General features: G+C 57.3%; 2 protein-coding genes across 3 annotated transcripts; one reads left to right on the top strand and one right to left on the bottom strand.

Annotated features, from left to right (window-relative positions):
- Positions 1 to 1,077: 1,077 nt before the first annotated feature.
- LOC104059726 (zinc finger protein 493) lies at positions 1,078 to 21,377 on the bottom strand. Its single transcript, XM_054052112.1, has 5 exons — positions 21,215 to 21,377; positions 19,789 to 19,865; positions 19,478 to 19,552; positions 16,691 to 18,609; positions 1,078 to 2,353 (listed from the first exon to the last, which is right to left on the bottom strand). The coding sequence occupies exons 2-5, from the start codon at positions 19,820 to 19,822 to the stop codon at positions 1,235 to 1,237; spliced, it is 3,147 nt and encodes a 1,048-aa protein (XP_053908087.1). The 5' UTR covers positions 19,823 to 19,865; positions 21,215 to 21,377; the 3' UTR covers positions 1,078 to 1,234.
- On the top strand, positions 5,345 to 11,051 carry SH3BP5L (SH3 binding domain protein 5 like). Of its 2 annotated transcripts, XM_054052080.1 has the most exons (6): positions 5,345 to 5,704; positions 6,259 to 6,321; positions 8,293 to 8,421; positions 8,505 to 8,666; positions 8,798 to 8,971; positions 9,879 to 11,051. In XM_054052080.1, the coding sequence occupies exons 1-6, from the start codon at positions 5,489 to 5,491 to the stop codon at positions 10,290 to 10,292; spliced, it is 1,158 nt and encodes a 385-aa protein (XP_053908055.1). In that variant the 5' UTR covers positions 5,345 to 5,488; the 3' UTR covers positions 10,293 to 11,051. The 2 variants fall into 2 exon arrangements, with proteins under 2 accessions (XP_053908055.1, XP_053908058.1); XM_054052083.1 differs by lacking the exons at positions 5,345 to 5,704; positions 6,259 to 6,321 and adding an exon at positions 8,070 to 8,185 and having other exon boundaries at positions 8,231 to 8,421.
- Positions 21,378 to 21,547: the final 170 nt, after the last annotated feature.

The raw sequence follows: 21,547 nt of genomic DNA, 5'->3' as shown, positions 1-21,547 counted from the left end.
ATGGGCAGCGACACCTCCCACGGGATCAGGTGCCCAAAGCCCATCCAACCTGGCCTTGAACCCCTCCAGGGAAGGGGCAGCCACCGCTTCTCTGGACAACCTGTTCCAGGATCTCCCCACCCTCACCATGAAGAAATTCCTCCTCATGTCCAGTCTGAATCTGCCCCTCTCCAGTTTACGTCCGTTGTCCCTTGTTCCACCACTCAAAGTCTTTGTGAAGTCTCTCCTCAGCTTTCCTGGAGCTCCTTCAGGGACTGGAAGCTTCTCTGAGGTCTCCTCGGAGCCTTCTCTTCTCCAGGCTGAATAATCCCAACTCTCTCAGCCTGTCCTCGTACGGGAGGTTCTTCAGCCCTTGGATCACCCTTGGAGCCTCCTCTGGACCCGTTCCAACAGCAATCCGGGCATGGATCCACGGCCGGAGGATCTCCAGAGGGATCTGAGCATGGATCCACATCTGGAGGATCTCCAGAGGGATCTGAGCATGGATCCACATCTGGAGGATCTCCAGAGGAATCTGAGCATGGATCCACATCTGGAGGATCTCCAGAGGGATCTGAGCATGGATCCACGGCTGGAGGATCTCCAGAGGGATCTGAGCATGGATCCACATCTGGAGGATCTCCAGAGGGATCTGAGCAGGGATCCACGGCTGGAGGATCTCCAGGGGGATCTGAGCATGGATCCACATCTGGAGGATCTCCAGAGGGATCTGAGCATGGATCCACATCTGGAGGATGTCCAGAGGGATCTGGGCATGGATCCACGGCTGGAGGATCTCCAGGGGGATCTGAGCATGGATCCACATCTGGAGGATCTCCAGAGGGATCTGAGCATGGATCCACGGCCGGAGGATCTCCAGGGGGATCTGGGCCTGATCCCGGCTCCAGGGTCTCCACCCCACCACCTCTGCAGCTGCTTCCTGGGTTGAGGTCTCACACCTCCAGGAGCTGAAGATGCTCCTGAACCCCCCAAAAAGAGGACCTCTTTGAGTTCTCCTCTCTCCGATGGTCTCTTCCACCCCCAGAGTCCCTCCTTTTCTCAACCCGACAGAGACACTCACTCACCTCCACCACACAAACGCTTTTATTTTGACTCAGAGGTGTCCTGAGGTCCATCTCCACATCGTCAAAAGCCCTAAATAAGGTTGAAAAGGTCCCTGTTGGGATGGTCTCCATCTTCACTTGGTGCCTCTTTGCAAGGCGAGACAAGACCGGAACCAAAAGCTCTGGAAAGCCTAAGGTTTCTCCTCGTCGTGGATCTGCCGATGCCGGATGAGTTGGGTGCTGCAGGCGAAGCTCTTGGGACAATCCAGACAAAGAAAAGGTTTCTGCTTCAGGTGGGACCTCTGGTGGACGAGGAGGTTGGAGCGATGCTTGAACCCTCTCCCACAATCGGGGCAGCGAGAGTCTTTCTCCCCAGCGTTGGAGCACCTGCGATGGTTGGAAGAGCTCTTCCCGCAGGTCGGATGGTTGAACTTCCCAGCGTAGGTCCTCTGGGAGTCGGGTGGGAGATAACGGCCACCTTGGGGTCGGTCCCGGCTGTGGATCCGTCCGTGGCGCACGAGTCCCAAACTGCTCTTGAAGCTCTTGGGACACTCGGAGCACTTGTAGGGCCTCTCGTTGGTGTGGCTTCGGCCATGCCACACCAGCTGGGAGCTTCTCTTGAAGCTCTTGGGACACTCGGAACACTTGTAGGGCCTCTCGTCGCTGTGGGTCTGTCCATGCTGGACCAACTCTGAGCTCCTCTTGAAGCTCTTGGGACACTCGGAGCACTTGTAGGGTCTCTCCTTGGTGTGGGTCCAACCGTGCCACACCAGCTCCGAGCTGCTCTTGAAGCTTTTGGAGCACTCGGGACACTTGTAGGGCCTCTCGTTGCTGTGGGTCCGACCATGCTGGACCAACTCCGAGGAGCTCTTGAAGCTCTTGAAGCACTCGGAGCACTCATAGGGCCTCTCGTCGCTATGGGTCCTTCCATGACGCACCAGTTCCCACTTCATCTTGAAGCTCTTGGGACACTCAGAACATTTGTAGGGCTTCTCTCCAGAGTGGACGCGATGATGGATGGTCAACGTTGACCTGTGGCGGAAGCTCTCGCCGCATTCCTCGCAGCGGTAAGGGCGCTCATCCGTGTGGGTCTTCTGATGTCGGAAGAAGGTGGAGTAGACGCGACAGGTCTTCCCGCAGTGAGGACACCGGTAGGGCATGGCGCCCGTGTGGATGCGCTGGTGGGCCACCAGGTGGGAGCGGCGGTTGAAGCGGCGTCCGCAGTCGCGGCAGCTGAAGGGTCGGTCTCCTGCGGGGATCTGCTGGTGGTCGCCCAAAGCCAAGTGGGAACGGAAGCTCTTCCCACCTTCCTCGGTGGGTGCCTCAGCGTTCCTGTTGGTCACCACAAGTGGAGGTCCCTCAGGAGGGGTCCTTGGGGACGGCTGCGGGCTGGAGGTTGGGGGTTCCACCAGGGCGTCCGTTGGCTCAGGAGCAGTCTGGGGCCATTGGTCCTCCTCCTTGATTGACCCCAAATCTACCGGAGAGAAAGAACATCGCCAGTGGTGCTCTCCAGGTGGGAGAGGTCACAGAGGGAGAAGCAACGGAGATGTGGTTGGAGAAGGTTTGAGGTCACAGGGGGTGAAGGAATGGGGACGAGGCTGGAGAAGGCTGGGGGTCATGGTGGGTGAAGGAATGGAGATGAGGTTGGAGAAGGAATGGGGTCACAGTAGGTGAAGGAATGGTGATGAGGCTGGCGAAGACTGTGGGTCATAGCAGGAGAAGGAACAGAGATGACATTGGAGAAGGAACGGGGACGAGGCTGGAGAAGGAATGGAGATGAGGTTGGAGGTCACAGTAGGTGAAGGAACGGGGATGAGGTTGGAGAAGGAACAGTGATGAGGTTGGAGAAGGAACGGAGATGAGGCTGGAGAAGGAACAGTGATGAGGTTGGAGAAGGAATGGAGATGAGGCTGGAGGAGAAATGGTGACGAAGTTGGAGAAGGAACGGAGATGACATTGGAGAAGGAACGGTGACGAGGTTGGAGAAGGAATGGAGGTCACAGCAGGAGAACGAATGGGGACGAGCTTAGAGAAGGAACCGAGATGAGGTTGGAGAAGGTTCTCCGGCCCTTTTTGCCCCCCAAACCCCCCTCCCCCCCAGCTTCTCCGCAGCCCCGGGGGCTCTCACCCAACGGGACCACATTGTCCCTCTTCTTCTTCTTCTCCTCCTCCTCGCTGTCCCCACCAGAGCCCTTCGGGACAAGCGGCGCATCCTCCACGCTCATCCCCTCCATGGGGGACACCCCTAAAGGAGGGGACACCCCAAAAGCCACCACCCGTCCCCCCAGAGGTAGCTCTGGGCCGGTGGCACCTCCGAACCACCCCGTTCAGCTTCTACAGGAGGTTCTGGTGGAACTGAGGAGGTCCTTTCTGCTAAAGAAACCACCTCAGGTGACACCATGGGGGTCACCGAGCCCAAAGCCGCTTTGGTGCCTCCACCTCTTGGGGGTGGGGGGGGGTTCAGGGGGTCACCTCCCACCTGGGGGGGTCACCTCCCACCTGGTGGAGAAGACAACGGGGCGTGAGGGGGGGAAAAGAGGCTCCTCAGGCCTTGGGGGGGGCTCGAAAACCAACCGCTATTTAAGGCGGTTTCAAGGTGGCCGCCGCCATCTTGAGGCGCGGCACAAAACAAGATGGCGGCGCCCCTGCCGGTCTTTCCCGCCCTCTTCCTCCAGAACGAGCGGCGCTAAGTGCCTCCTTATTCATTATTCATCGCTCTTTAAGCCGTTTGAGGCCGCTGAGGAACGGAGGAGGGCGTGAAAACGGCGCGGGTGAAGGCGAAAGGGGTGGCTTGGGGGGGGATGGGCGCCGCCATGTTGGTGTACGGCAGGAGGAAGGTGAGGCGAGAAGGGGCCACTTCCGGTTCCGGTGGCGCTGGGGCGGGGAAAGGTGTTGGGGGGGGGCGGTGGACGTGGAGGCGGTTGTGGCGGAGCTGGAGGTAAACAGCGAGTGCGGCTCCGCCCTGAGGGGGGGAACGAGCTATGGGGGGCCCTGAGGGGGGGGAACGAGCTATGGGGGGGATTGGGGGGGCCCTGAGGGGGAGAACGAGCTATGGGGGTGGTTGGGGGGGCCCTGGGGGGGGGGGGGGAACGAGCTATGGGGGGGGTTGGGGGGGCCCTGAGGGGGGGGGGGGAACGAGCTATGGGGGGGATTAGGGGGGCCCTGAGGGGGAGAACGAGCTATGGGGGGGGTTGGGGGGTCCTGAGGGGGGGGGGGAACGAGCTATGGGGGGGGTTGGGGGGGCCCTGAGGAGGGGGGAAGGAGCTATGGGGGAGATTGGGGGGGGCTGAGGGGGGGAACGAGCTATGGGGGGGATTGGGGGGGGAACGAGCTTTTGGGGGGCCCTGAGGGGGGGGGGGGAAACGAGCTATGGGGGGGATTGGTGGGGGGGAACGAGCTTTGGGGGGGCCCTGAGGGGGAAGAACGAGCTATGGGGGGGATTGGGGGGACCCTGAGGGGGGGGAACGAGCTATAGGGAGGAGGGGGGGGCCTTGAGGGGGGGAACGAGCTATGGGGGGGATTGGGGGGGCCCTGAGGGTGGGGGGAAGGAGCTATGGGGGGGATTGGGGGGGCCTGAGGGGGGGGAACGAGCTATGGGGGGGATTGGGGGGGCCCTGAGGGGGGGAACGAGCTATGGGGGTTTTGGGGGGCTTTGGGGGTGTCATGGGGGCTGGAGGGGGGGAAAGGGGGTTTTAAGGGGTGCTGGTGGGGAGGAGCTTTGTTTTTGGGGGGGTCTTGGGGGCTTTGGGGGGTCCTGAGGGGAAAGGGAAGGAGCTTTAGGGGGTATCCTGGGGGTTTTGGAGGGGGTCCTGGGGGCTGGGAGGGTTGGAAGGAGATTTGGGGGGGTCTTGGGAGCTTTGGAGAGGACACACAGAGCTTTGGGGGTGTCTTGGGAGCTTTGGGGGTGCTTTGGGAGCTTTGAGGGGGGGACACAGAGCTTTGGGGGGGTGCCCCCGGGGGCTGGGGGGGTTGGAAGGAGATTTGGGGGGGGTCTTGGGTGCTTTGGGGGGGACATGGAGAGCTTTGGGGGTATCTTGGGAGCTTTGAGGTAAAAGGGGAGCTTTGGGGGGGGGGGGTCATAGAGCCTTTGGGGGGTCCAGGGTTGGGGGGGAGGAGGATCTGAAGGTTTTGGGGGGACATTGAGGGGGTTTGGGGGGGTGTCTAGGGAATGGGGGAGGCCCTGTGGGGTGCAGGGGGGGGTAACCTTTTCCTTGTTCTTTTCCAGCCCCCCCCAATCCTCCCTCGGCTGCTCCAAATCCCGCCTCGTCACCCCCCAAAAATGAACTAGATTCCCCCCCCCCAAAAAAATGAATTCCGTGCCCCCCAAAATGAACTGAGGCCCCTTTTTTTTTGGGGGGGGGGGGTGCCTGGCACTGAATGGCCCCCCCGTTGAGATGCTGCCCCCCCGCTGATCCGCCATCGCTCGGTTTGGGGGGGATCCCACCATGGGGGACGCGGACGAGAGACTGCTTTGGGGGACGGACGGCGAGGACGGACGGCAGACGCCTCCCGGACAACTGGGAATCGCCCGGGGGGGGGACGACGAGGAAGAGGTGGCTGTTTTGGGGGGGGGTTGCGATGGCGAAGAGCCCCCGACCCCCCCAAAAGCGGTAGGAGAGGAGGAAGAGGAGGAGGAAGAAGAGTTGGACCCCAGGATACAGGTGAGCAGAGTGGGAAGGGTCTTCTTCTCCGGTTTCCATTGGGTTTTGGGGGGGTCAGGAGGGCAGATTTGGGTACTTAGGGGGCAGATTTGGGGGTGGGAGGGGAGATTTAGGGGTCAGGAGGGGCAGATTTGGGGCTTGATGGGGCAGATTTGGGGGTGGGAGGGCAGATGTTGGGGTTTGGATGGCAGATTTGGAGGTTTGGGAGTGAGATTTGAGGGGTTGGAGAGCAGATTTAGGGGTTTGGAGGGCGGATTTGGGAGTTGGAGAGCAGATTTAGGGGTTTGGAGGGCGGATTTGGGGGTCAGGGCAAATTTGGGGGTGAGGAGGGCAGATTTGGGGATGGATTTGGGAGTTTTGAGGGGGGGAGGGTGGATTAGGGGGCAGGGAGGGCGGATTTGGGGCTCGGGAGGGCGGATTTGGGGCTCGGGAGGGCGGGTTTGGGGCTCGGGAGGGCGGATTTGGGGCTCGGGAGGGCAAATTTGGGGCTCGGGAGGGCGGATTTGGGAGTTGAGTTTCTTTTCTCCTCCCACGTGCGGCTCCTCCCGTTCCAGGAGGAGTTGGAGCACCTCAACGAGGCCAACGAGGAGATCAACCGTGTGGAGCTCCAGCTGGATGTGAGCTGCTCCCCCAGTCCCGACCCAGTTCCCCAGTACTTAACTGGTCTCCTGCTCCTTATTTCCCAGTCCTTAACCAGTCCCTTGGTCCTCCAGTACTTAACTAGTCCCCCAGTTCTTGTTTCCCAGTCCTTAACCAGTCCCTTGGTTCCCCCATCCCTGTATCCCAGTCCCTAACTGGGCTCTGGCTCTCCCAGTCCTCATTTCCCAGTCCCTAACTGGGCTCTGGGTCCCCCGGTCCTCATTTCCCAGTCCCTAACTGGGCTCTGGGTCCCCCAGTCCTCATTTCCCAGTCCCTAACTGGGCTCTGGGTCCCCCAGTGCTCATTTCCCAGTCCCTAACTGGGCTCTGGCTCCCCCAATCCTCTTTTCCCAGTCCCTAACTGGGCTCTGGGTCCCCCAGTCCTCATTTCCCAGTCCCTAACTGGGCTCTGGCTCCCCCAATCCTCATTTCCCAGTCCCTAACTGGGCTTTGGGTCCTCCCGTTCTCGTTTCCCAGTCCCTAACTGGGCTCTGGGTCCCCCAATCCTCATTTCCCAGTCCCTAACTGGGCTCTGGGTCCCCCAGTCCTCATTTCCCAGTCCCTAACTGGGCTCTGGCTCTCCCAGTTCTCATTTCCCAGTCCCTAACTGGTGCCTCGGGCCCTAACTGGACCCCGAACCCCTCACTGGTCTCTGTGTTGGTCCACACTGGGGTTGGGAACTCGTTGGGATGTGGGGGACGAGACGTTCGTTTGGACGTTGGGGATGAGACGTTTGAACGTTGAGGACGAGATGTTTGTTTGGATGTTGGGGACGAGACATTTATTGGGACAGTGGAGACAAAACGTTTGTTGGGACGTTGGGGACGAGATATTTGGATGTTGGGAATGAGATGATCGTTTGGACGTTGAGGACAAAACATTTGTATGGGCATTGGGGACGAGATGTTCGTGTGGACATTGGGGCCGAGATGTTCGTTTGGACGTTGGGGCCGAGATGTTCGTTTGGACATTGGGGCCGAGATGTTCGTTTGGACATTGGGGCCGAGATGTTCGTTTGGACGTTGGGGCCGAGATGTTCGTGTGGACATTGGGGCCGAGATGTTCATTTGGACGTTGGGGCCGAGATGTTCGTTTGGACGTTGGGGCCGAGATGTTCGTTTGGACGTTGGGGCTGAGATGTTCATTTGGACGTTGGGGCTGAGATGTTCGTTTGGACGTTGGGGCTGAGATGTTCGTTTGGATGTTGGGGCTGAGATGTTCATTTGCACGTTGGGGCTGAGATGTTCGTTTGGGTGTTGGGGCCGAGATGTTCGTTTGGACATTGGGGCCGAGATGTTCGTTTGGACATTGGGGCCGAGATGTTCGTTTGGATGTGGGGGATGAGACGTTTGTTTGGACGTTGGGGCTGAGACATTTGGACATTGAGGATGAGATGTTCGTTGGGACGTTGGGGCCGAGACGTTCGTTTGGACGTTGGGGCTGAGATGTTCGTTTGGGCATTGGGGCTGAGACATTTGGACATTGAGGATGAGATGTTCGTTTGGATATTGAGGATGAGATGTTCGTTTGGACGTTGAGGATGAGATGTTCGTTTGGACGTTGGGGCTGAGACATTTGGACATTGAGGATGAGATGTTCGTTTGGACGTTGAGGATGAGATGTTCATTTGGACGTTGGGGCTCAGACATTTGGACATTGAGGATGAGATGTTCGTTTGGGCGTTGAGGATGAGATGTTCATTTGGACGTTGGGGCTCAGACATTTGGACATTGAGGATGAGATGTTTGTTTGGACGTTGGGGCTGAGATGTTCGTTTGGATGTTGGGGCTCAGACATTTGGACGTTGAGGATGAGATGTTTGTTGGGACGTTGGGGCCGAGACATTTGGACATTGAGGATGAGATGTTTGGGACGTTGGGGCCGAGACGTTTGGCCGTGGGGAGGAGCCGTTTGCCGCTGAGGGCGAGCGGTTGCGTGCTCGGCCTGCAGGAAGCTCGCACCGCCTATCGCCGCATCCTCTCCGAGTCGGCGCGGAAACTCAACGCTGAAGGCTCGCAGTTGGGCAACTGCATCGAGAAAGCTCGCCCTTACTACGAAGCCCGACGTCTCGCCAAGGAGGTACCGCCAACCCTCAGGTGGCATCAAGAGGGGCTTTTTCTTCTTCTTTCCGAGCGTCGTAACCTCCTCGTTTCTCTCTTCAGGCCCAACAGGAGACGCAGAAAGCGGCTCTTCGTTACGAACGAGCCGTTAGTATGCACAACGCCGCCCGCGAGATGGTTTTTGTGGCCGAGCAAGGTGTCATGGCCGACAAGAACCGCTTGGATCCCACCTGGCAGGAGATGCTCAACCACGCGACTTGGAAAGTACGACGCTGGGGTGGAGGGAGTCATGGAATTAAGAGGTTGGAGAAGACCTCGAAGTTCATCCCGGAGGGTGGGAACGATGGGGGTCAACGTGGATCTTCTCCTAACAGGATTTTGGGGATGTTTTGTAGGTGAACGAAGCGGAAGAAGAGCGACTGCGGAGCGAACGGGAGCACCAGAGGGTCACCCAGTTGTGTCAGCAGGCAGAAGCCAAGGTCCAGGCCCTCCAGAAGTCCCTCAAGCGCGTCATCGTGAAGAGCAAACCTTATTTTGAGCTGAAAGCTCAGTTCAACCACATCCTGGAGGTACCACGAGGGGGTCGGGGAAGATCCCACTTTAAGGAGGATCTTCCTGCTTTGGGGGTGGATTTGGAGGTGGGATTGGGATCTTCTCCTCCTTTGAGGACCTCGAGGTGGTGGATTCCTTCTACTTCTCCTGCTTTGTGGGTGGATTTGGAATCTCCTTCTTATTTGAGGACCTCGAGGCAGTGGATTCCTTCTGCTGCTGCTTTGGGGGTGGATTCGGAGGTGGGGTCGGGATCTTCTCCTCCTTTGAGGACCTCAAGGTGGTGGATTCCTTCTTCTGCTGCTTTGGGGGCGGATTCAAAGGTGGGATTGGGATCTTCTCCTCCTTTGAGGACCTCGAGGTGGTGGATTCCTTCTTCTTCTGCTTTGGGGGTGGATTAGGAGGTGGGATTGGGATCTTCTCCTCCTTTGAGGACCTCAAGGTGGTGGATTCCTTCTTCTTCTCCTGCTTTGGGAGTGGATTTGGAATCTTCTCCTCCTTTGAGGACCTCGAGGTGGTGGATTCCTTCTTCTTCTGCTTTGGGGGGGGATTAGGAGGTGGGATTGGGATCTTCTCCTCCTTTGAGGACCTCGAGGTGGTGGATTCCTTCTACTTCTCCTGCTTTGGGGGTGGATTAGGAGGTGGGATTGGGATCTTCTCCTCCTTTGAGGACCTCGAGGTGGTGGATTCCTTCTTCTTCTCCTGCTTTGGGGGTGGATTTGGAATCTTCTCCTCGTTTGAGGACCTCGAGGTGGTGGATTCCTTCTTCTTCTGCTTTGGGGGTGGATTAGGAGGTGGGATTGGGATCTTCTCCTCCTTTGAGGACCTCGAGGTGGTGGATTCCTTCTTCTTCTCCTGCTTTGGGGGTGGATTTGGAATCTTCTCCTTGTTTGAGGACTTTGAGGTGGTGGATTCCTTCTCCTGCAGGAGCACAAAGCGAAGGTGACGGCGTTGGAGCGATCGGTATCTCAAGCCAAGACTCGTTATTCCGTCGCCCTCCGGAATTTGGAGCAAATCAGCGAACAGATCCACGCGAGACGTCTCCAACGCCTCATCCTTCGCAGAGCTTCTCCGGTTGGAGCCGAAGCCCCTCCTCAAGATGCCGTCAACGAGGTGGGGGTGACACGAGGGACCCATTTAGGGACCGACAATCCCCCGAGCGACACTCTTTCCGTTCTCAGCCTTCAAACCATCGCTTCCGACCTCCAGAAGTTCGATTCCGTTGAACACTTGGTGGGTTTGTCCGATGCCACGAGCCTCAACAACGATGAGTTGGAGGACCAGGAGCACCGCCGAGGTGGGCCGGGACGCTTCAAACACCACCGAAGCATCAGCCTTTAGGGCCAAACTCCGTTGTGGCTTCTCCCAATCCTGAGGGAACCCCAGAAGTCAACACGGGAGCGTCGCCGTTGTCTCCCGTGGTGGGAAGGAGATGATGGAGAAGCTCTTTGGTGGCCGCGGTGATGCCATCGGGCGAGAATTCACCCTTCTGGGTTCGGTGGGAGCCGCGTCCCACGTTCCTGAGGTCACCGCTGCGCCGTCGGGCGAGCGGAGAGGTGGGCGAAGCTGCTAACGAAGCCGCTCGCTCCCAGCAGGCCTCACATGCTCCGAGGGGAGCTCGAAGAGGGGTCACGACTCGCTCTTCTCCTCCTTTCACCCCAACCCTTCCCAAAATTCCATGATTTGGGTTAAGTTTTCTGCTTTTCAAGCAAAAATAAAAGAGGTGGCGCTGGAGGACGGGAGGTTCCTCGGCGCCCATTTGAGCTTCCGGGGTGGGAATTGCGGCCACGTCGGGGCTGGGATGAGAACCGGCACGGTTCGAGGCAGCCCCGGCACCGTTCCCGGTGGGTTTTCCGGTGAGTAAAGTTGATTTTTTTTCCCTGTTTGTGGAGTTTGGAGTTGCTCAGTTCCACCTCAAATGGCTCTCGATGGTCTCAACGGTTGGAATCCTTCAACACGTTGGGAATCGTCACCGCCTCCCGGTTGGGATTATCCTTCCCGAGGGGTTAAAAAACCCTCCGGAGATTAAATCCTTGAAATATAAAAACCCCCAAACCTCAAATATCATCAATCTAAATAAAAAATAGCTCTTATTAGTAATTAATAATCACCCCCTCCTTTTTCTTGGCTCTTAAGGCTGGAAATTCCCTTTGGATTTTCCATTTTGTGGATTTGATTTCATTTCTTCCGGTTTTTTTTTTTAAGGAATGTGGGTTTCCTTTGGTCTCGAGTTGCGTTTTGGGGTCGAATCCGGTGGGTTTGGGGGTGGAAGGGGCGGATCCCGCTCTTCCACTTGAGTTTTATGGAGAGGGTTTGGAGCAAAAACGGAGGGGAAATGGGAAATGGGGCGGAAATGGGTGAGTTCGACATCTGGATTTGGTTGGAGGAGAACGTGGGGAGGAGATGGGTCAAAGTAGGGCGTGATCGGAGGGGAGGACGAAGGGTTGGAGAGGACGAAGGGATGGAGAGGACGAAGGGAGAGGACGAAGGGATGGAGAGGACAAAGGGATGGAGAGGATGAAGAGATGGAGAAGAGGATGAAGGGTTGGAGGATGAAGAGTTGGAGAGGACGAAGGGAGAGGATGAAGAGATGGAGAGGACGAAGGGAGAGGATGAAGGGCTGGAGAGGACGAAGGGAGAGGATGAGTTGGAGAGGACGAAGGGTTGGAGAGGACGAAGGGTTGGAGAGGACGAAGAGATGGAGAGGATGAAGGGAGAGGACAAAGGGTTGGAGAGGATGAAGAGATGGAGAGGACAAAGGGTTAGAGGACAAAGTTGGAGAGGACAAAGTTGGAGAGGATGAAGGGAGAAGACGAAGAGATGGAGAGGACAAAGGATTGGAGAGGGCGAAGGGAGAGGACGAAGGGATGGAGAGGACGAAGGGATGGAGAGGACGAAGGGAGAGGACAAAGGGTTGGAGAGGGCGAAGAGATGGAGAGGGCAAAGAGATGGAGAGGACGAAGGGTTGGAGAGGACGAAGGGTTGGAGAGGACAAAGGGAGAGGATGAGTTGGAGAGGATGAAGGGAGAAGACAAAGGGTTAGAGGACAAAGTTGGAGAGGACAAAGCGTTGGAGAGGATGAAGGGAGAGGACGAAGAGTTGGAGAGGACGATGGGTTGGAGAGGGCGAAGGGAGAGGATGAAGGGTTGGAGAGGACGAAGAGATGGAGAGGGTGAAGGGAGAGGTTGAAGAGATGGAGAGGACGACGGGTTGGAGAGGACAGTGGGTTGGTGGGGCCGAGGGTTTGGTGGGGAGGACAGGGGTTTGGTGGAGGCCCAGGGTGCCCAGAGCAGCCATGGCCGCCCCATCCCGGGAGGGGTCCCCGGTTGGCTTGGACGGACCTCGGAGCACCTGATCCAGTGGGAGGTGTCCCTGTCCGGGGGGTGGGACGGGACTGGATGACCTTTAAGGTCCCTTCCAACCTCCATTCCATCATTCAAACTGGGACAACGCAACTGGAAACCCAACGAAAGGGCTTTGAACCTTTGGAGAAGTGATCTTAAGAGGTGCTTTGAAGCCTTCCAAAGCGATTGGAAGAGGAACCACCACTGCCCACGTGTCGGTGGAGCCCAACTCCTCTTTATTCTCTACTCATGGCAAGAAAACGACTCCAAAAGGAAACGGCGGAAGGACGAGAGCCGCCGCGATGAGGTGAGGAGGTCCCCGAAAGCATCCGCCGAGGGGGACAAAGAGCACCGCGACACAGCCGCGTCGCTTTGGGAAACACGGACAACATCGGAAAACAGACAAATTCCACCAAAATCCCCCCCCAAAACAAACCCCCACTCCTCCTTGAAGGTGTTCCTGGTGGTCTCCATCCCACTCGGCTCCAGGTGGGACTTTGCGCCCCACGGAATGGTCACCGTGTCCTAAAATGATTGCCTTGGTTGAACCTTTGAGGTTTCTTGACCTCACGGCCGTCCCTCCTCTTCCGGGAGGTCCTCGTGTGTCACCACCACCGCGGTGACCTCCATCGATGGAGCTCAGGGGACCAAAGCGCTCTCCCGTTGGGGGTTAATTTGGCCCAAATTGGCTGAAGGACCCCAAGATGGGTCAAGGTCTGCAGGATGGGGGACGAGGACGTGTAATTAGAGGGCTCATTAACGCCCAATTAGCGCAAAGGAAGGGTGAGCACCACCCATGGGCTCATTAACGGCCAATTAGTGTGGGGCCGAGGGGAGGTGGAGAAGGGCGGCCAAAGCCCTCCTCAGCGTGGGGACGTTGGGGTGAGAACGGGAGGGTTTGGGGCTCCTTTGAAGATGTTTCTTCTGTGAAGGTGGAGCTCCACCATCTTCACGGCACCTCCGTGGGGGGACGTGGACATCTGAACCCGGTGAGGTGTCCACAAGGTCCTTCTGCAGCGCCCTTAGCGTCATCCTGGTTGGACCATGGGGGACATCACGATTGGGCCACCAGATGTGTCCTCGTTCTACCATCGATGACATCATGGTTGGGCCATTGGGAACATCACGGTTGGGCCATCAGCCGTGTCCTGGTTCCACCATCGATGACATCCCGGTTGGGCCATCGGAGACATCCTGGTTGGACCATCGATGACATCCCGGTTGGGCCATTGACATCCCGGTTGGGCCATTGACATCCCGGTTGGACCATTGGTGACATCCCGGTTGGGCCATTAATGACATCCCGGTTGGACCATTGATGACATCCCGGTTGGACCATCGGTGACATCCCGGTTGGACCATCGGTGACATCCCGGTTGGGCCATCGGTGACATCCCGGTTGGACCATTGATGACATCCCGGTTGGACCATTGATGACATCCCGGTTGGGCCATCGGTGACATCCCGGTTGGGCCATCGGTGACATCCCGGTTGGACCATCGGTGACATCCCGGTTGGACCATTGCTGACATCCCGGTTGGGCCATTGATGACATCCTGGTTGGGCCATTAATGACATCCCGGTTGGACCATTGCTGACATCCCGGTTGGACCATTGGTGACATCCCGGTTGGGCCATTGATGACATCCCGGTTGGGCCATCGATGACATCCCGGTTGGGCCATTGCTGACATCCCGGTTGGACCATTGGTGACATCCCGGTTGGACCATGGATGACATCCCGGTTGGACCATTGATGACATCCCGGTTGGGCCATCGGTGACATCCCGGTTGGGCCATCGGTGACATCCCGGTTGGGCCATCGGTGACATCCCGGTTGGACCATGGATGACATCCCAGTTGGGCCATTAATGACATCCTGGTTGGACCATTGGTGACATCCCAGTTGGACCATCGATGACATCCCGGTTGGGCCATTGATGACATCCCGGTTGTGCCACCAGCCGTGTCCTGGTCCCTCCCTCATTGACCTCACGGTTGTCCCATCACTACAGATCACTCTTCCCCCTCTCCTCTCTTTTCAGCCCCATTTTCCTCCTCCTTCCCTCCATCCTTTGCTTTTTTCCCTCCATTTTTCATTCTTTATATTTTTTTCCCCCATATTTTACCATTTTTCCTCATTTTTTTTTGCCCCCTTTTTACCTCACGCACCGATCCTTCCCGGAATATCTCAGTTATTCCCTTTCCACCTCAAATCTTCCCAATTCCAGAGACTTCACCAATTCCTACTTTTCCAAAAGTCCCATTTCCCCTTTTTATCCCCTTTTCTGGGGGCAAAAAAAGTCATTCCCCCCTTTAATTCTTCCTCTTCTGTGTTTCACTCACTGCTTTTTATTGTTTTTTTGTGACCATTTCTGTTTATTTCAGTGGTTTTTTTCATTTTGGGATCAATTTTCTTCATTTTTATATAATTTTCTTCATTTTGAGGTCAATTTCCTTCATTTTGATACCAATTTCTCCATTTTTAAGTCAAATTTCTTCATTTCGAGGTCAATTTTCTTCTTTTTGAGGTCAATTTTCTTCATTTTGAGGTCAAATTTCTTCATTTCGAGGTCAATTTTCTTTTTTATGTCAATTTTCTTCATTTTGAGGTCAAATTTCTTCATTTCGAGGTCAATTTTCTTTTTTATGTCAATTTTCTTCATTTTGAGGTCAAATTTCTTCATTTCGAGGTCAATTTTCTTTTTTATGTCAATTTTCTTCATTTTGAGGTCAAATTTCTTCATTTCGAGGTCAATTTTCTTTTTTATGTCAAATTTCTTCATTTCGAGGTCAATTTTCTTCTTTTCGAGGTCAATTTTCTTCATTTTGAGGTCAAATTTCCTCATTTCGAGGTCAATTTTCTTTTTGAGGTCAATTTTCTTCATTTTAGGTCAATTTTCTTCATCTTTAGGTCAAATTCCTTCTTTTTGATGTCAATTTGCTTCTTTTTGAGGTCAATTCTCTTCACTTTGATACCAATTTTCGTCATTTTGAGGTCAAATATCTTCTTTTTGATATCCATTTTCTTCATTTTTAGGTCAAATATCTTCTTTTTGATATCGATTTTCTTTTTGATGTCAAATTTCTTCACTTCGAGGCCAATTTTCTTCATTTTGAGGCCAATTCTCTTCATTTTGACATTGATTTTCTTCATTTTGACATTGATTCTCTCCATTTCTTTTCGGCCTTCGCTCCCGATAATGCGGAAAACTCCGAAAAAACCGAGAAATTGGGATTTTCAGCAGCAAAAACAGCTTCGGCGCCACCTTTTCCGACCATTCCGCGGCAAAACCAAAGGCCAAAACTCACTCAAACCATCAAAATTCACCAAAATGATAAAACAAAACCCACCACAAACACAGTTTTGGGCTTTTTTTTTCCCCCCCAAATCTACGTAAGAAACAAAAACGTCAAAAATTCCAATGATTTCCGTAAGTGCCGGAAGAGAGGTCCCCAAAATCACGTGGATTCACCCCAAAAAGGATTTTCTTGCCAAAAAAACCAATATAAAGAAGTAAAAAAACCCACGGAGGACCCCCGGCTCCGCTCGGGGTTTGAGGAACGGGGGATGAAGGTCTGGGAGACACCGACGGAGACGCGGACGGAGACGCCCAAAGCCTTCGCGGTTTCTCCTCTCGGTCGCAGATGCGGAAAAACCCCCATTTCTGCTATTTTTTTCCCCCAAAATGGTCCGAGGAGAGAAGAGAAGAACCACGTGAGGAGGCGGAGCTTCATCCGAGGGGGGAAGATGGTCCCCAGGGAACCACCGGGCTGGGGGTTGGGAAGCTCCAGCGCTAACGAGATCGTTAATTAACCATAAAGGTCGAACCACTCCAGGTGGGAAAAAGCTTTGAGGTCAATCCAAGTTGGGGGAACGGATGGAGAGGTCGGGAAGAGGCCGGAGCTGGGGCCGCAGTCGAGGTTGGAGGAGCTGCCTCATCCCCTAATTAGGGAGATCATCTCCCTAATTAGCTTAATCACTAATTACCCACCAAGACTGAATGGCCCCAGGGAGGAACGATGCCCAACTTGGATCTGGGAGGGCATCCCACGTTGGGTGATGGATGGAGAGGTCGGGACGAGGCTGAGGCCGCAGTCGAGGCCGGAGGAGCTGCCTCGTCCCCTAATTAGAGAGATCGCTAATTAGATTGGCGGCTCAGTTGATGAGCGAGGGGGCCTGGGCCGGCGGGGCGGGCGCGGCGGGGAAGCCGGGGTGGGGGAAGGCGCGGGCGGGGAAGGAGAGGGCCCAGGGCAGGTCGAGGGCCGGCGCGGGCAGCGGCGCGGGCGAGGCCGGGAAGGTGGCCAGCGAGGGGACGGCGCCCGGCGCCGAGAACGTGGCGGCAGCGGCGGCGGCGGCGGCAACACCGGCAAAGGAAGGCGTCAGGGGGCTGACGGCGCCGCCTTTGGCCTTGTCGGCGCCGTGGGTGCGTTGGTGGCGGTTGAGGTGGGAGCTGCGGCTGAAGCATTTGCCGCACTCGGCGCACTTGTAGGGCTTCTCGCCGGTGTGGACGCGGTGGTGGATGGTGAGCTCGGAGCGTTGGATGAAGCTCTTGCCGCACTCGGAGCACTGGTAGGGCTTCTCGCCGAGGTGGATCCGTTGGTGTTTGATGAGGTTGGAGGAGACGCTGAAGCATTTGCCGCAGACGTTACACTTGTACGGCTTCTCGCCGGTGTGCATCCGGCGGTGTTTGGTGAGATCCGATTTCTGGATGAAGCCTTTGCCGCAATCCCCGCACTTGTAGGGCTTCTCGCCGAGGTGCGTCCGTTGATGTTTGATGAGGTTGGAACGGACGCTGAAGCTCTTCCCGCAGTCCCCACACTTGTAGGGTTTCTCCCCCGTGTGCATCCGCCGGTGCTTCACCAACGCCGAGTTCTGCCCGAAGCTTTTGCCGCACTCGGGGCAGGTGTAGGGCTTCTCGCCGGTCTGCGTCCCCTGGTGTTTGACGTTCTCCGCGCGGTACGTGAAGCTCTTCCCGCATTCGCTACACTTCTGGGTCCTCTCCGGCGCCGGCCGCGTCCGAGGACTCCAGAAGAAGCTCTTCCCGCAATCGGTGCACTTGGACGGCCGTTCCCCGGCGCTCGCCAACACCCGCCGGCGTTTGGCCGAGGCCAAAAAGCTCTTCCCGCAGTCGGTGCACTGACACGGTTGTTCGGCGCCGCTGTGGACGCGTTGGTGCCTCTCCAAGTGTGAACTTTGGGAGAAGCTTTTGCCGCAATCGCCGCAGCGGAAAGGTTTCTCTCCCAGATGGATCCGGCGATGCCGGTCAAGGTGGGAGCTCCAAGCGAAGCTTTTGCCGCAGTCCCCGCAGCGGTACGGTTTGCCGGCGCTGTGACTCCGTTGATGCTGCACCAAAGCCGCCGTCAAACCGAAGCCCTTCCCGCATTCGCCGCACTTGTAGGGCTTCTCGGCGCCGTGCGAACGCCGGTGTTTGGCCAACGCCGCGCTCTTGGCGAAGCCTTTACCGCATTCGCCGCACTCGAAGGGTTTCTCGGGAGCTTTGGAAGCTTCGGCGCCACCAGAAAGCGAACGACGGCCACAATCGCTACAGCGACAATTGGCGGCGGCAGCGCCGGCGTGGGTGCGGCGGTGCCGGTCGAGGTGGGAGCTCCAACTGAAGCTCTTGCCGCACTCGGGACAGGCGTAGGGCTTCTCGCCGGTGTGGATCCGCCGGTGCCGCTCTAAGTGGGAATTCCAGTTGAAGCCCTTCCCGCAGTCGCCACATTTATAGGGTTTCTCCTCCAGGTGTAACTTTTGGTGTTTCACCAACGCCGAAGTGGCCGAGAAGCTCTTCCCGCAGACGCCGCACTGGCACGGCGCCGCGCCGCCGTGGCCGCGTTGGTGTTGGATGAAGGCCGAGGCGACGCCGAAGGTCTTACCGCAATCGGGGCACTTGAAGGGCTTCTCGGCGGCGGCGGCGCCGTGGACCCGGTGGTGGTTGAGGAGAGTGGAGCTCAAGCGGAAGCGTTTCCCACACTCGGAGCACTGATGGGGACGTTCGGGGCCGCGGCGACGTTTGGGGAAGGTGGAAGCAAAAGGCACCGCTTTGCCGCAGTCGTGGCAGCGGCTGTGGCCAAGAAGAGGTCGCGGTGGGAACTTCTTGAAGCCTCGGGGGGTGGATTTGCTTTGGCGTTTGCCCGAAGGTTTTTTGGGTTGGTTTTCGGGTTTTTGAGGGCTCTCAGAGGGTTTCGGTCCCTCCGAAGCGGTGGCGTTGGACCCTTTGGGCTTTGCCGGCGGTGGTCCCTCGGCATCGACCTTCTCCAGCTCTCCTGGCGGTGGGTCCTCCTCTTCGTTTTCGCTCAACGAACCGTCATCTACGGGGGGTAAAGGAGATGAGGAGTTGGTCCCATCACCAAAAGCCATTGGTCGGCCGCGCGCGGCCCTCTTGGAATGGTGGTGGCTCCTTCCCCACCTCCAGAGCCATCACCTCATGGGTTTGGGGCTTCCAAACCACCTTCTTGGTCTTCACCAGCACCAACCACCTCATGGTTTCGGAGCTTCCAAACCACGTTCTTGGTCATCACCAACCACCTCATGGTTTTAGGGCTTCCAAACCACGTTCTTCATCATCACCATCACCCCATGGGCTTCCAAACCACCTTCTCGGTCATCACCAGCACCAACAACCCCTTGGGTTTGGGGCTTCCAAACCATGTCCTTGGTCATCACCAACCACCTCATGGTTTTGGAGCTTCCAAACCACCTTCTTGGTCATCACCAGCACCATCCACCTCATGGTTTTGGAGCTTCCAAACCGTGTTCTTCATCATCACCAACCACCCTATAGGCTTCCAAACCACGTTCTTGGTCATCACCAATCACTCCATGGTTTTGGAGCTTCCAAACCACGTCCTTCATCATCACCAACTGCCTTATGAGCTTCCAAACCACGTCCTTCATCATCACCATCACCCCATGGGCTTCCAAACCACCTTCTCGGTCATCACCACCACCAACCACCTCATGGGTTTGGAGCTTCCAAACCACGTTCTTGGTCATCACCAACCACCTCATGGGTTTGGAGCTTCCAAACCACGTTCTTGATCATCACCAACCACCTCATGGGTTTGGAGCTTCCAAACCACATTCTTGATCATCACCAACCACCTCATGGGTTTGGAGCTTCCAAACCACGTTCTTGACTCCCCGCAGCCCCACCCACCCCTTCGCCCGGCGACTCACCGGCCACCAAACCTCTCCTGCGGTGGGATTCGGCGAAGGCGGTGATCCTCGGCCAACTGATGGCGATCTCCTCGGCTGCAGAGACACAACCGAGTCCTAATGAGGGCTCTTCCCACCCTTGAGGAGCACCAAAGCCACCGAAACCACCACCGGAATCGCAAATTCCGGATTCTTTCTCCCTCCAACGCTTAATTGAAGCTCAAAAGTGGCGGTTTTGGTGGTGGTTTTTTTCTACCAAAATCCAACCTTTAATTAAAGTTAATTAAATTAATGGAATTAATTGTAAACGACGAAGAAAGGAAGAACCTCACCCAAAGAGATGACACTCTCGTAGCTCTCCTGCATCTTCTGCTCCAGTCTCCACCAGTTGGGAACTGGGAGAGTGTCCCTGAGAGGGAAAGGCTTCCAGTTTAAGTACTGGGATGGACTGGGAGGGGAGGGGGGTGAACTGGGAGCCCCCCCTTAGCACTGGGGGGATGGTGGGATCATACTGGGATGGACTGGGAGGGGAAAGGGGTGAACTGGGAGCCCCCCCGCAGCACTGGGGGGATGTTGGGATCATACTGGGATGGACTGGGAGGGGAGGGGGGTGAACTGGGAGCCCCCTCTCAGCACTGGGGGGATGTTGGGATCATACTGGGATGGACTGGGAGGGGAAAGGGGTGAATTGGGAGCCCCCCCGCAGCACTGGGGGGATGTTGGGATCATACTGGGATGTACTGGGAGGGGAAAGGGGTGAACTGGGAGCCCCCCCTCAGCACTGGGGGGATGTTGGGATCATACTGGGATGGACTGGGAGGGGAAAGGGGTGAACTGGGAGCCCCCCCTCAGCAGTGGGGGATGCTGGGATCATACTGGGATGTACTGGGAGGGGGAAGGGGTGAACTGGGAGACCCCCCCCGCCACTTCCTGCGCCCCCCTCCATCCCAGGGTCCCCCCACATCTCCCTCTCCCAATCCCCCCCCATCATTTTGGGGTCCCCCCCTCATCCTTTGCCCCCCCTCCATCCCATCCTCCCCCCTCCATCCTTTGCCCCCCCAGTATCTCGGGGTCCCCCCCTCCATCCTCCCCCCCATCTCTTGTCCCCCCCATCCTTTGCCCCCCCTCCATCCCATCCTTCCCCCCCCATCCTTTGCCCCCCAATATCTCGGGGTCCCCCCCTCCATCCTCAGACCCTCCCTCCATCATTCCAGGGGGTCGTGTGTCCCCCCCTCCTCCATCCTCTCCCCCCCATTCCCAGCCCCCCCCCCCTCATCCCTTGTCCCCCCCTCCACCCTCAACCCCCCCTTCATCCCGGGGTCCCCCCCCCATCCCAGACCCCCCCATCCTTTGCCTCCCCCCCCCTTATCGCCCCCTCCATCCCAGCCCCCCCCCCATCTCTCCTCCCTCATCTTTACCCCCTCATCCTTTTCCCTCTCCCCCCTCTCCCCCTCATCCTTTACCCCCCCATCCTTTGCCCCTCCTCCCCCCTTGTGTCCCCTCCCCATCCTTTGCCCCCCCTTGTGTCCCCCCTCATCCTTTGCCCCCTCATCCTTTACCCTCTCCCCCCTCTCCCCCTCATCCTTTGCCCCCCATCCTTTACCCCCTCATCCTTTGCCCCCCCATCCTTTTCCCTCTCCCCCCTCTCCCCCTCATCCTTTACCCCCCCATCCTTTCCCCCCTCATCCTTTGCCCCCCCCCCCTCCACCCTTGTCCCCCCCTCACCCCCTTTGCCCCCCCCGTTCCCCCCCCCCTCACCTGGAACGCGCGCAGCGAACCCTCTTGAAGCCTTCGCGGAGATGGAGGGGACGGCTGAGGGGGGGTCCGACTTTTAAACACCAAACCGAGAGGGATTATCCATTCAGAGCCGTTAATTTTCCATCGGGGGGGGTTGTCCGGAGCCCCACGAAAAGGAGGAAGGAGAAAGGGGGGGGGAAGGGGGAGAGGCAGCTGTTTTGGGGGGGGGGGAACGAGGGGGGGGGGGCGCGGCACTGGGGGTGTTTCAGACCGGCGCTGAGAACCCCGAACACACCGGAAGGGGTTGAGCGAGGGGGGGGGGGAGGGGGGGCGGGAAGGGGAGGGGGACAGGAA

Source organism: Cuculus canorus, chromosome 31, assembly GCF_017976375.1.
Source record: "Cuculus canorus isolate bCucCan1 chromosome 31, bCucCan1.pri, whole genome shotgun sequence".
NCBI classification, from domain to species: domain Eukaryota; kingdom Metazoa; phylum Chordata; class Aves; order Cuculiformes; family Cuculidae; genus Cuculus; species Cuculus canorus.
Note: the sequence above shows the minus strand (reverse complement) of the source record. Positions and strands in the feature narration are given on the sequence as shown.

What these genes read in the sequence shown, in the direction of transcription:
- SH3BP5L (XM_054052080.1), top strand. Translation starts at nt 5,489, where the DNA reads ATGGGGGACGCGGACGAGAGACTGCTTTGGGGGACGGACGGCGAGGAC. An exon ending in TCAACCACGCGACTTGGAAA is followed by an intron (nt 8,667 to 8,797) that starts GTACGACGCTGG and finishes GATGTTTTGTAG; the next exon opens with GTGAACGAAGCGGAAGAAGA. An exon ending in AGTTCAACCACATCCTGGAG is followed by an intron (nt 8,972 to 9,878) that starts GTACCACGAGGG and finishes CTTCTCCTGCAG; the next exon opens with GAGCACAAAGCGAAGGTGAC.
- LOC104059726 (XM_054052112.1), bottom strand. Translation starts at nt 19,822, where the DNA reads ATGCAGGAGAGCTACGAGAGTGTCATCTCTTTGG. An exon ending in CGAGAGTGTCATCTCTTTGG is followed by an intron (nt 19,553 to 19,788) that starts GTGAGGTTCTTC and finishes GTGTCTCTGCAG; the next exon opens with CCGAGGAGATCGCCATCAGT. An exon ending in CAGGAGAGGTTTGGTGGCCG is followed by an intron (nt 18,610 to 19,477) that starts GTGAGTCGCCGG and finishes TACCCCCCGTAG; the next exon opens with ATGACGGTTCGTTGAGCGAA.